Source organism: Aptenodytes patagonicus, chromosome 1 (assembly GCF_965638725.1).
Source record: "Aptenodytes patagonicus chromosome 1, bAptPat1.pri.cur, whole genome shotgun sequence".
In the NCBI taxonomy this organism is placed as follows: Eukaryota; Metazoa; Chordata; class Aves; order Sphenisciformes; family Spheniscidae; genus Aptenodytes; species Aptenodytes patagonicus.
In genome coordinates, this window is record NC_134949.1 from 150,636,651 (window position 1) to 150,650,711 (window position 14,061).

At 36.7% G+C, this 14,061-nt stretch overlaps 1 protein-coding gene across 2 annotated transcripts in view; it reads left to right on the top strand.

Moving 5' to 3' along the window:
- PPP2R3B (protein phosphatase 2 regulatory subunit B''beta) overlaps positions 1 to 14,061 on the top strand; it is a 51,277-nt gene that overhangs the window by 34,687 nt on the left and 2,529 nt on the right. For both annotated transcript variants that reach the window (XM_076358607.1, XM_076358618.1), the window contains 7 exons: positions 2,249 to 2,335; positions 2,738 to 2,894; positions 4,833 to 4,881; positions 6,172 to 6,261; positions 6,983 to 7,158; positions 10,579 to 10,697; positions 10,782 to 10,888. In XM_076358607.1, coding sequence (XP_076214722.1) covers positions 2,249 to 2,335; positions 2,738 to 2,894; positions 4,833 to 4,881; positions 6,172 to 6,261; positions 6,983 to 7,158; positions 10,579 to 10,697; positions 10,782 to 10,888 — 785 coding nt within the window. The remainder of the gene's footprint in view (positions 1 to 2,248; positions 2,336 to 2,737; positions 2,895 to 4,832; positions 4,882 to 6,171; positions 6,262 to 6,982; positions 7,159 to 10,578; positions 10,698 to 10,781; positions 10,889 to 14,061) is intronic.

Here is a 14,061-nt window from a genome sequence, read left to right on the forward strand (position 1 = left end):
ATTTGGAATACTGTTCTGCAGATCAAGAAATGGCAGGAGGACTCTCTGCCCTTACTTGTCATATTTTAGCTAGGAGTAACTGTTGCCCAATACAGTCTTCTAAAATTCTGTCCTACAAGGTATTACTAATAATTATAGATCGTTTTCTCTAAGATGAAATAAGGCATTTCATACCTGTATTCAATTAGGTTTACCTTGCTACATCTTTATCTAAAGATGTAGCTTTATCTAAGCTTTATCTAAAGGATTTTGTAAGCACTACGGTTAAGATTGAACATCTGTTCATGCTGACTTCCAGTTACAGATTAAATGGTCCATTCTTCTGCTGTGTTTGTTTGTATATGCATACGTATATATATGTGTATGCATACATACATTACATACAAGACACTTGCTTCACTAAAGAGATGTAAGTGTGTTCAACCGTGGAAGCAATCAGTTCTGTCTGCTAGGCTGTAGTATAGGTTGGTTGGTCAGTCTAGTGGTAAGGTTAGGTACGTATGTCCAAGATAAAGCTGAAATATATTAAAAACGTTTGCCCTGACAAATGAGAATACAACATTTAATCTGCAAGTATGTTATGTATATATCTGAACTATGAATTCTTGAAACTGTAATCTTTGTATTGCACCATTTCCTCTCCCTTCTGACAAACCACTGTGCAGCATACTGAAGAAGGCAATTCTCTGACAATTTGCTTATGCTCTGCTTCGGTTCACTTTAGAAAACAGTTTTTTAAGTCTGTTCCCAGTTGTCTTTAGCAAACATTCAATTTTGGTTTTATTTTTAGACCAGTTAAATGTATAACAGATGAGATAATGACATGCAGATGGATTAAGTTACAAGGCTAAGGCAAAACCTTTTTAGAAAAAATTGCTTTGTAGTATAAGCCAAAAATGGGCCTTCCCTAAACTCACAATTAGAATTGAGCTAATTAAGTTTCAGAAGTAGGCTAGTCTATTCTCCTTTCTGGATTTATTGAACCAGCTGTTCTTGTTCAAAGTAAGAGCTGCAGAGCTTGCTGCATGCTACAGTTTAAGCTTTGTTTTAAAATTTTATGAATAAATTACTCTTTTATTTGTAATTTAGAAATGATTGGTTTGTTTAAACTATTGATTTACTGCAATTAGTCTGAAGTGATAAAAACTTAAGTAATAGTCTTTAGTTTGGAAGACGTTTTATTTGGGGGAAAAGGATTCCTGAAGAGATGGTTCTTTTAGCTAGTAACTACTGTGTTGCAAATGAAACGCTACACGCAATATTTGGTCTTGCTAATTAGCAGGTATAATCAATCTCCAATTAAGCAGTTATAGTTTGTAATATGTTTAGATTTTTTTGTCTGCTTTTGTTAGTGGTGAATGACTGACTTGAAATGTATATCTGGTTGACTTAAGTCAAAATAATTGAGGGGAATACTGAATTCAGTTAAGAAACAGAAAAAAACGTATTTTAAAGTCTTATGTTTGTAAACTAAAACTAAGCAAATTATGCTGAATGGGTGAGTTTACCAAAATAATGTATGTGTAAAACTGATTTAAACAAAAGTGTTGGATACTCAGCTGAACGGATTTGTTTCTGGTTCCAATATCAGTCATGGCACAAGAACTAGTCATCTTTCTTGCATAGTGTTTTTTAATACTACTAACAGTTTGGTTTTTTTCAAGTAACTTTAAATAGAATAAAATTAAATGGGGAAAAATGTATTCTCTCTGCACCAGCAGGAAGTATTTCTGTCAAATGTTGATTTGTTGTATTTGCGGACTTCAGAAGTAGTAACATCCCCCCCTGTACTCTGATTCTTAAACAGTCCCAGTTCTATTTCTGTAACTTCATTTATGAAGTAAAATATTCTTATAGTAAATATAGGTCTTTAAATCTGAAGTAATAGGATATATTAATAGGTTTATTAGATGATATCCTGTAGATGTGGAAGACTGGGAGGCTGTGAAATTGCCAATAGACATATTCTGGATACCATACAAGTATTCGGCAACTTTGCTGTGTGAGGTATGGGTGCTGCAGCATTGAAATAAGACTTATGAAGATGAGTTTAGATATAGATTTAGAAATGGTTTGGTAATATGACATATAAGAGAAGCATCAACCTGCTAAGTAACGAGAAGAATAGAAATAGGGGAAAGATGGAGTTCTGTAAGGCAGCTGAGCTAAGACTTATCTTTGATAAGTGTTTGGGAGGGTATTTAGTTAGCACACCTAAGATCACCTTTCCATTTTCTGTTTTTTGCAGGTTATACAGAGAATATTTTATACAGTAAATAGGTCCTGGTCTGGGAAAATAACTTGTAACGAGCTCAGGAAAAGCAATTTTTTGCAGGTACATAATATCTAAAATTTTGCAAGACAGATGTTTCTACAAGTTTAAAAACTGCATTAACTAAATGCTTGAGGGAGTAACATAAGTAGCATTTCTTCCTTTTCCAAAAACTAGTGAAGGCTCAATTGCATTAATTCTCATACACTAGAATATGTTTAAATGTCATCTTTTATCTAGAGCTGTAGAAGTCTGGATGATCTCATCATTCTTCTATGGACACATTAGTTTTCTACTTTGTGTGTTCAGTCTTTGCTGTCATGCTGCATGGTGTGCACTCTCTCTGAAGATAAAAATTGTTCCACTGAAATAGCGTTAGATATTAACTTGGTTATGAGAACTCAGGTCATTCAACAAGTGTCTTACAAATTCTTTAATATGTTCTATTTATCCTTCTGATAATAGAATGTGGCATTATTGGAAGAGGAAGCTGATATTAACCAGCTGACAGAGTACTTCTCATATGAACATTTTTATGTTATCTATTGCAAATTTTGGGAGCTGGATACAGACCATGACCTCTATATTGATCGGAAGGATTTAGCTCGACATAATGATCATGGTATGACAAATGACGCACCTTTTGTTTACATGTATTAAATGACCTGTAAACTTTCACCCAAGGAAGTGGTTAACTGCCAAGGCCAGTGTTCATGAGTCTGTTGCTATAGCTGATCCTGCTGACTCAGTGAAATAAAGCAGGACAAGTAATCTGTGACGCTGCTTTGTGTCTAGCACTACCAAATTTGAAGAAAATTCTGAATTTGAATTCTGATCTTGGCAAAGAATTAGAGGAGGAAATAAGTTTTGTAAGTGTGTAGGCTTCATCTAAAAAGAAAAAAATCATTTAAGTCTTGGTATATTATAAATGGCTGCATTTGGCTGTTTTGGGTGGTTATCTTGGAAACAATCCATTTTACTGATATTATTCCAGTAGCATGGCTCTTATGGCAAGGTATGGAAAGAGTAGAAAAGAAAGGCAAACATACATTCAGGTACTTTGCTTATTTTAAAGTTTTGTTAACTCAGCTACAGTAGATTTTGTTTTAATACTATTTAGCAGCTTTACATTTTCTGCATTCACAATATACAATGACTGTGATTCTGTAGTCTTGCACACTTGTACCTATTTCAAATATTCTTGTATCTTGTTTGGAACTGTTGGGTGGTTTTGGATGCTTTGTGTCCATTGTCATCTTAAAAGTATTCCCTTCAGGACTGGAAAGCTTACTTAAGCACAAAGTAATTATGGAATATTATTCCACATTAAAAAGAATAAACACAATTCTGATTGCTTCTGAAAACTTGCCTTCTGAAGTCTGACTACACTTTAGGACACTGAGGAAGGAAAGCTTCTTTCATTTGAGTGGTTGCTCTGCTGCATTAGTACACTATAGAAAGGAAGCAGAACTGATACGATGCCACTTGCAATTTAGTTTCGCATCCTTTAAACCGTGGAATATTAGTTAAAGCTTAACAGCTGCTGCTTAATGAGAACTAGACTAAATAAGAGCATAAAATGGATATGATAACCCAACTTTAGTCTTAAACTATTTTTTGCATGTCAAAATTAGATAATCTGGTTTCATCAATCCCTTCCTTTTGTACTGTCACAGGTCTAAAATTAGGCAAGATCAAACACTTATGTGTAGTAAGAAAATATTAAAGTATGTAGTCGTTGTTGAGAAGGTTGAACAACTTCAGTGTTTCAAAAGTAGATCAGCAGCAGCAGTAGCACGTACATCTGAAACAAACTGTCTATCCTGCAGTTCTGGGGATAAATATTAAGTAGGGACTAGTGTCCTTACTAGAATAATACGGTGATAGCATAACCATAAGTACATAAAACAGATGAACTATTTAAATGGTTAACCACCTGCTTTCACTATCAATGTTTCTACAATGCTGAAAAAATGTTTCAGAGCTAGAATAATGAGAAGTAATTCTTCTGTGAGAATAGTATCGTGTGCCGCTTTGAGTACCGTCCACAAATTCTTCAGGATAAATTGAATATCCTTTACAGAGGTAGTGCTCAGTTAAGACGTGTTGAAAATCCCTGAAATGGTTTCAAAATAGAAGCATGGATCAGAACCATGTCAGAAATAGACCCATGTCAGAATCAATTAGGTATGCTCATTATGTGTGAATGTGCCAACTCTGTTTTGGCTCTTTGCCAAAACCAAGGTCATATAAAATGTAATGGCACTTGAAAACATGATTTACTTGTCAAAGAACTGGTAAATGCTGTCTTATTAATCAACCAATTTTATTACTTTTATTCCTGTATCGAGTCTGAATTCAAAGCTGGTTGGTTCTAGCTTTGCTTTGGAGACACTGTTAAGTGATCCTCTCCAAGAGGACTCAAGGGATTACTGAGCACTACACTTGATCTTTCTCACCGATGTGTATATATGAGGGTTCCAGTAAACTCTTCAACTAGACAATAGAAAGCAAAAATAACTTGTATATAATTGACACTATTTTAAACCTTTTTTCACAGCAATTTCAAATAGGATGATAGAGCGGATCTTCTCAGGAGCAGTAACAAGGTACTTATTTTGTATGCTGATCTAAATCCAATTTAATATCTGCTTGTTAAATTGTGTGATATTCCCAGAAAAAATGCCTTCCCCTTGAAATGGAGCAGTGAATTTCAAGATTTAGTATTGTAGTTTAAACTCTAGTAGTACTAGAGTGCTCTTGGAACCTTTGGCTCAGTCCAAGTTCTTTCTTCTCCTTTCTTTACCTATATGAACACTTGCCATTGGATATTGTATGGTTTAGCAGGGATGGGAATGAGGAAGGGAAAAAATGTTGGCATTGTTGTTTTTCCATCCCTCAAACCTATAAAATTTTCAAAAGGAATTGGGCTTTTCAGTACTACTTGTAAAATCAATGCTTATTGCATCAACAACTTTACAAAAATGCCTCCAGTTGAGTTAATTCACGTTTTTGACAGTCATTCTTCATTTTTCCCACTGGGATTGACTTCCTCTTGTGTATTTATGGCATTTTACTCATTTTTGAAACACTTTGCTAGCATAATATCTGCAGCTAGAAAGTGACTGATAAACAGAAATAAAAAAAGCTGAAATGAGTGAAATGACACTTGGCAGGCATGTCTAAAGCCTACTCCTTTATGAGAGTTTTTTGGGCAAGACAAAACATATACTATATTTTTCTAGATATCTTGAGGATAAAACAGCAAAAAATGGATTTTAGGGATTAAATGTAATGTGTAGGAACTGCCTACCTGACTTTTTACTAGACAGATTGACCATGTATCTTCAGAACGTATTTGGATACTGTGTTCTCTGGTATGAGAGTAGAAACAAACAATTACATTCTTGCCACAAACACTTACTTTCTGAATGTTTCTATTTCACTTTTGTCTTCGTATTTCCATTCCAGCACTTTCAGCTAGTGGAGTTCTGTACAGTTTTAAGTTCTCATCACTTCTACCTGAATAGAAATTCTAAAAAGCAGGTGTATTTGTATATAATATTTTTTAAAATGAATTGAGATACCTCTTCTGTTAACAATTAAGCAGTGGTATTGCTGCCCAGGAAGGAGAGCTGTAAGTCCTTCTGGACAGAGCGCTGCCTTCCTCTTCCAGCTGCTCCTTTCCTCTTTACCCATTGCAGTAGAGACAGAACAAAGCACACAAGCTCCTTATCCTGAATGATCAAAGTAGTCTGTGACAAGTCACCTTACAAACACTGCATCGTTTAGGAGTAAACAAACAGTTAGTAGCACCAAGGAAAATAATCCTTAATTTTGGTTGGTAAAAGCTAGGTGTTTTAAAATAAATTTTCTCTTTTTCCTCATTGGCCTTCAAGAGGTAGAAAAGCACAAAAAGATGGGAAAATTAGCTATGCTGATTTTGTCTGGTTTTTGATATCTGAAGAGGACAAGAAGACACCAACTAGGTAAGAATGAATTTATGTTTTAACAGAAATAAAGACTGACTTTACTGGTTTTCCAGTCCTTAAATGGGGACCACTGATGCTCAGCTGGAACTCTGATGGAAGAAGCTAAACTATAAAAACATGAGTGGAAAGCTGGCCCAGTTCGTTGCATCATTCATATTTCTCAGTGTCTCCTATTGTTGCTGCTGTAAAAGTCTACTTTAATGACTTTTAAGAGGCTAATTGTTATTGTTCCATATGCTCTGTGTGGCCTACTTACAGACAGGGCCGTAGATAAAGGAAATTGCAGTTGTTTCATGATGCCAGTGTCTGGGAAACTATACAGGTAGCATTAGCAATAGGATATTGATAAGAAACCTGTTGTGTGACATGTCACTGGCTTGTTCAATATGAAAAAAGAACTTGGGTTTTGATACACAATTCAATTTTTCATTGGTCCCTTGAGTTTTTATGTAAAGGTACGTGTTTGTCATCTCCTCCCTCACCCACCCACAATTAACAAGTGTGTTTTCAAATGCAGTAATGTATGGCATAGCAAATACCAGAAACTCTTACCACAGCAGGTGTTGTTTAATTACTTCCTGTGGCATTATGGAATGTAGTCTGAAGTCTAGTTTTGCATCTGTAAGGAGCGTAGCCTTTAAAACACTCAATATACCTTCTTAAAATTCTGTAATAAGTTTGTGTAAACAGTTCTTTGCTGTTAATTACTGGATTTCAGCATTGAATACTGGTTTCGCTGCATGGATCTTGATGGGGATGGTGCTTTGTCTATGTATGAATTGGAGTATTTTTATGAAGAGCAGTGCCAGAAATTAGATAACATGGCCATAGAACCTTTGCCATTTGAAGACTGTTTGTGCCAGATGCTGGATCTCGTGAAGCCACAATATGAAGGTAATAAAATCCTTTTCCGTCTGTAACTTCTGTTTCTCTGGATTAGGAGTTAGTGCACCCTTAAGAGCACTCAGTTGGTCATACAAAGAATGTGCCTTTAGGTTGTCTTTTCTCTAAAGTCTGTTAGAGTTTATTAATTGAATGGTCTTCCAATAGCAGGCAGGCATTCATTTTCATACTAAAATTTCATATGCTGCTTTACAACTGCTTGTAGGCTTTTATTTTGGGCTTGTAGCCATGTTTAGTCTTAAATGAAATATTGTCACTATCTGGCTGAGGTGATGCTCTCAAGAAAAGCTCTTGACTGTTCTGTTCGCTTGCCTCTTACCTGTTCCAGCACTCACTTAATTGAGATTTCTTCAGAGGGAACAGTTTCTAAACAGTTTTTGTCTCTGTAGATTAGTAATGACTTATTTTAGGTTAGAAGCCTAAGATGCCCTTAGGAAATTCAGGTCAATGTCAAAGGGCTTAAAAATAGCTGAATACTAAATTTTTCTTAATTTTTGGCTATTTTCTGCATTCATTTGAACCTTTGTAGACATGCATTCTACCCCCCTGCATTTGACATATATGATCTTTAGCTGATGAAACTTTTTACATTTTACACCTGAAAAAAACTTACGACGTGAGCATGATGCTCACTTCATATTTGCCCTTCTGTGCTGCTCAATACTAAAAATACCTTTGCATGCCTTAGTAAACATATTACTGTGGTGTTGAAGAGTGGTATCTTGCATGTTCGTGGCCTCTACCTCTATGCTGTTTCTGATATTTGTCTCAAGTTGGTAAAACTGTTGTAGTCATGACGGATTAGTCTTCAGGGATTTGTTGAACTCAACACAGCTGAGGTCAGCCTGTATCTAAACTTAATGTCTCAACACTTGACCACAGTTAGCACTAATAACCCTTATTATGGCTATGCTTTTTAAGGTGAATTTCAGTGTGTAAAAGGACTTGGCATACAGTCTGGTTGCTATTACTGCACAGACTCTGCATTGCAGTAAGTTTAGAACTTGCCTATTTGCTCTTGAAGTGTTTGATAGGAGTAGCAACCTCTATGGCATGTACTAATGTTTGCTATCTTTCATGGTAAAAGAAAATCATTGACCATCTTATTTAATGCTTTTGTTTAGCAAATGTAATGTTGTGCTAGTGTTTCACGTTTAGACACTTCTAGATGAAGCACTGAGTTTTTCCTACTTGAATTTCAAGTATCACTTTAGTTGAGTGTGTCAGAAGGTGGTTCTGTTTACTGTCTATAAAATTATGTTTAGAGAATCAATTAATAATAGTCTTGCTTATTGCCCACCTTCTTTCTAGTGTGAAGAATATTTAAATTACAAGAAACTTAATTTTATTTTTAAAAGGCAGTTGTCTTTTTTATTGAGACATTTTTGCTTGCTCAGTGAATTGAAATAGCTCAAAACTAGAACTTAAAGCTTCATATTCTTATTTAAACCAAGCTAATATAGATTTGCTAGGTGAAAACACATTTCTAAAGGCAGATGAACAAAAGTGTAAATGAAAAAGGACTGTTAAGTATGTTTCAGCTGGAAGCTCAATCCTAGATATCAGCAGAATGAAGTGTTAAACCAACATTGTATAATGCGTGAGGGGTGGGGAGCGTTTAAGATGAGGTGAAGTAAGCTCCGAGGAAAGCATTTGTTATAGGGTTGCCTACGATATCCTCCCGAACTTAGGGGTTCCCTTCCAGTCTGGTACGTTATGCTTCTGAAAGGCAGACATGTGCAATAATGTTTCTGTTCTGCATTTCAAATGAAACAAGATTGATGTATCTGTTCTGTATCATGAAGATGATAAAAGCAGACTGTGAAACACAACCAAGATGAGCGTTATTTAGGGCAATGAAAATGAAAGCCAATTGTGAAGGGTTGATGGTTTTCTATAAAAACTGGGTGGCATTTAAAAGGTGGATTAAGAAAAAAATTCTTCGGTCGCTCTCCTATACAAAAACTAGCAGCATAAAAATTACATTTCACTTGGTAGATTTGAAACAAAAGAAGGCACTTTCATACATTTATGGCTAAACTGTGATACAGTTTGCTACAGGATGCTCTGTGTACCAAAAAGCAAATTCTTTAATTTGTAGAGACCTGAATTTAGTTGTCTCAATTGCATTCTTTTTCTGTTGGTCTTTGAGAGACAACGTAGGCATCTACATGAGTGTTAGGTGTCGAAGGTCCCACTGCAATAAATGGAAACTGGAAAGCAAATCAACGAACCAAATATAGGTGTCGAACTTAAATTGGGAGCTTATATAACTAGGACTCAAATCAGTTGCTCGGTTGTGGAGAGTCGCTGCCACTTGAGATGGCCCAATACATCTGACATCTGTGTGGGTCTGACAGATACGACACAGGTGCCATGAGGGATTTGTGTCGTTCTGGAGCATCAGCTCTAAGCCAGGCAGAATACATTAAGGCACTTCAGATGGCGACAGACACAAGTGTGGCAACCATTTCCAAATGGGGTTCAGATTTTGCTTCCGTCTGATGTCCTTGAGTTATACTTTGTTAGAGGCTGGGACAGTACGCTGAGGAAATACTGTTCTAAGTCTGGCTTTTACTGAACTGTTCTATAACATCTGCAGTTAGCGCCTCTTTGATTGACAACAGAAGGCTGGCCATATTTAAGGTGAATCAATAAAAGGGAGTTTTAAGGATAGCCATCTGTCTTTCCTTGTATGTCTGGTATTTGTCAGTCTTTCTGCAGAAGCTTAATATTCAACTTTGAAATAAGGTAACATTTCTGAGCAACCTGACAAATACTTCTAACAGTTAAGGGATCAGTTGATTTGAGTCTTTAAAGTATCACTTGATAGAAAACAAACAAACAAAATGCCTCTGAGCCTTTAGCTTTCCTCTCAAGCAGTAAATATTTATCAGGCTGGACAAGTGTGGCAAACTAGTCTCTATGAAAAATTAATTTGCACGAAGCACAGTCACACACTGTCATCTCTGTCATACGTTTGTCTTTTCAAGTCAGGGAAGAGAAAGGGCCACTGCCAGAGGAGATTCCTACCTGCCAGCCAAGCGCTTCTTGGGAAGGAATGGCTAGCTCACTCGAGACTTCTCTCTCTTGAGGAAGCTTAGACAATTAGCTTTAAACGATTTTTTTAATAGCTAAGGGAGGTAGATGGCATCTCACTCCAACATAATGAAGGACAGTAGGATGACAGCTAAAGCAAGTAACAAATCGAAACATTTAAAAGTTTTGTCCACTTTGAAGGACACTTCTCTAGGTGTGTATTTCATCTGTCCGCTTCTCTCCCATTGCATTGAGCATCAGTGGCGAATGTTCTTGAGCATAATGATGACTTAACTTTTGAATAACATTCCTCCTTTTTGGAGAAAGGATCATTTCAGATCTAAATGATACTTTATCTCGTAATCTTTACAGGAAAAATTACTCTGCATGACTTAAAGCGATGTAAGCTGACAAATGTGTTTTTTGATACTTTCTTCAACATTGAAAAATACCTTGACCATGAACAGAAGGATCAATTTTCTATGTTGCGGGTGAGTAGGAAGCTTTAAAAGTCTTTTTAGCTATATGCTCAACAATTAATACGTTTTTGTGTAACTTGCAATGTGATTGTTTAGGATGGTGAAGGTGAAAGCCAAGAGGTCTCTGACTGGGAGAAGTATGCTGCTGAAGAGTATGATATCTTGGTGGCAGAAGAGGCAGCAAGCGACCAGTGGAATGACGGGTAAGAAAAGTAGCGGGAGAGTTGGTACGAATCTTCCCTACTAATGTAGAGCCTCACCATTGCTATCATCCTTAGTGCTGTTTTCGTAGAATGTTGCTGTTTGTCGTGTTCAGCCGTGTGCTCGGTGAGGGAGGAAGAACCTTGCTTGTATCTTGAATGAAATATTCCTTGACAGTTTGTGATCGCATTGGCTTTGTCAAAGAAAAGGTCCTACTCCAAATTTTGGGAGGAAAGAAGATTTGAAAAAGCTGCAACTCTAAACAAAATACAACATTAATTTTTGTAGCTTGTTGTTAAATGAATGAAGAGCTTCATTAAGAGCTTTTGGGGGGAAAAATTCTCACTTCTGAACTCAAAATTATTTTCTCACAGTTCTGTAAGAGTAAATGAGGTAAGAAATCTTGCTGTTTCAAAATCACTCTTGTACTTTTGCTATGTAGCTTCCAGAACCTCTTGGAATCCAAAGTTCTGAATTTGCCATTCATTGTTTTTCTTATTTAAAAAGATAAGGAAAACAAGTACAAATTTAACTTGTTTTAGGCCTTAAGTTGATGGATCTGTTTAGAGAAAACACATTTTCCTGCATTTCCTATGTCAAAGCTGCTCTCTACAGCTTCCTGAGGAGGGGAAGTGGCGAGGGAGGTGCTGATCTCTTCTCCCCGGTGTCCAGTGACAGGACGTGTGGGAACGGCTCAAAGCTGCACCGGGGAGGTTCAGACTGGACATGAGGAGGCATTTCTTTACCGAGAGGGTGGTCAGACACTGGAACAGGCTGCCTAGAGAGGTGGTCGATGCCCCGAGCCTGTCAGTGTTTCAGAGGCATTTGGACAATACCCTTAACAACTGGCTTTAACTTTTGGTCAGCCCTGAATTGGTCAGGCAGTTGGACTAGATGTAGGTCCCTTCCAACTGAAATGGTCTAGTCTATTCTAATATTCTCTGAGCTAGGAACATCTCCTGATTATTGTTTAGACTAAATTATTTTATTGTATTTCCCACTCCCCCCCAAGATGTCTGCTCTTGGTGAAGATAAAAGCTGCAAAACTCACAGCCAGTATTCTTGGGGTCAGATCACTTCTGTTCTTTTCCACAGAAAATGTATTCAAGGTGTACCTGAAACCATGGTTCTATGGCTTTACACAGAAAGTGGACAAAATAGAAACTAAAATACAAAATGTTTCTCAAGTTAAACTTTCAGATTCTATTTAAAAAATTATCTTAAATTTTCACTCTTCAGTAAACTTCTAACAGGTCTTGGACACGTAGTTTTTCAGGTACTTCCATGAAGTTTGTTCTCTCCATGGTATAGGCACGGTCTTTTTATGTCTACACAATTACAGCTTAAGCAATACAGAGAATATTGTGGAGCTTACAGTATGTAAAGCAGAATCCTAGTAACCCTAAAACGTGAAAAAAATGCACCTTCACTGTGTAAATACACTCCTTGAGGAAAACCAGCGTGTTACTGTAAGAATAATGTAGTGGAGTACACTGGGATATGGAGGAGAGAAGATGTATGATGCTAAAACATCCAGCTTCTCATTTCTTTTGAGCCTGGTGTTTCTAAATTCAAGCGACTCTGGTTGTAGGTTGCCTCTGCTTCTGACATTAGCATATTTGTCACAGCTCTTGAAAAAAAAGCTGACAATTAAAGAAAAATATTGCATCCTGTGGAAGCACAGCCCAAAAAATCATGCGTTTTATTTAATTACTTTCTGTATCCCTAGTTGGGTTGTTTGCATAGGCCGTAGCTTAACTGTTGGCCCTCCACGCAGATGGATAAAAGCTTTTACCCAAGTGTTCCTGAAGTTCTGGTGCTTCGTTTCCTTGGAGTATAGATTATAATGCTCACTGTCTCCATTAACTACCACTTCGTAATTTGTCAAAGTGTTTCAAGTATCACATACACAACCATATGGATTGACTAAATGGAAACAGACAAGTAGTATGCTTCATCTTACTGATTTCTGCCTACCCTTGTATCAGAAGCTTGTGAAGACTGTTGCATTTAAACTGCTGAATTGAGATGCTTTTTTTTTTTAATAAAGAGCAAAGTTAGGATGCCTTCCAAATTGTTTCTCAAATAAGCAACAGAATCTAAGTTGTGAGCAAATAAGTGAAAATCTGAAGAGAAGTATTCTGATCTGGCTCAGGGAGGCATTGTCAAATCTGAGTTAAAGTTTGAATGCTTTCTGAAAGTGAAGGTCAGCAAAAGTGTCTTCAAAACTTGATACCAAAGTAGGACTGTCTGAACCTTTTTTTTTCTACAATTGTCCTGAAAAATGAAGCTTATTTTCTATTGCTGAAACTGAGAGAAACACAAGACTACTAAAAGTTTCCTGGCTGCTGTTAGGAGAGTCTAATGAACAAAAACATTAACAAAAATTTATTATGAGCATTTTAAGTAACAGTGTTGTACGAAAACCTTCCTTAAAATCACTTACTGTACTTAAAGGGCTGTAATGCCTGCCCGAACTGAAGCGACTGTTTGACAATCCAGTATGATTTTTTTTTTTATTTGATTACCTCCATGGTAAATATTTTCCTGACATTCTTATTAAAGCAGTTGATCTGAAATCAGCTGGGAGCGGTATACAGAAATCTAGAAATAGGCCGATTTCTTTATATCTACATAAGCTTTAGAAGTGCGAGGAGGGGGAAAAAAAGGGCTCTTTAGAGGTGTTGTCGCTGTATGGTTATATTGTCATAAAAACCTGTGTGCTGGAAAGTAGCAATAGACTTTCTAATGCTGTGAGAAGTAACTCAAGTAATTTTAGTGCCCAGGTGTGTAAAACTGGGAGGGCGTTTCTAAATTTCCTTTACTTCACTATCTTGGAAAGGAGTAAAAGTGATATTCCATGAGGCCACCAGAGCTTTGGAAGAGAGGGGGATTTTCATGTGGTTCAGTAACGTTTGAATAACAATCTTCTGAGGACAGGATGGATGGAACCTACAAACAGTATCTGCGATATCCTCATGCTGCCATTTTTTAATGACTGGAAAAGCTGCTGTTGCCTCTCCGTATCACTATGCAATAAACAAATCCAGAAGGTGCATTCAAGATGTTTCTGTTTAAAAAAGGGGGGGGGGGGGGGGGGAATCCTTCTCAAAAAGGTGGAATTAATGGTGTAGAAGACTATAAATTACAGGTTTGTAAGCCAAAACTGCTGTTA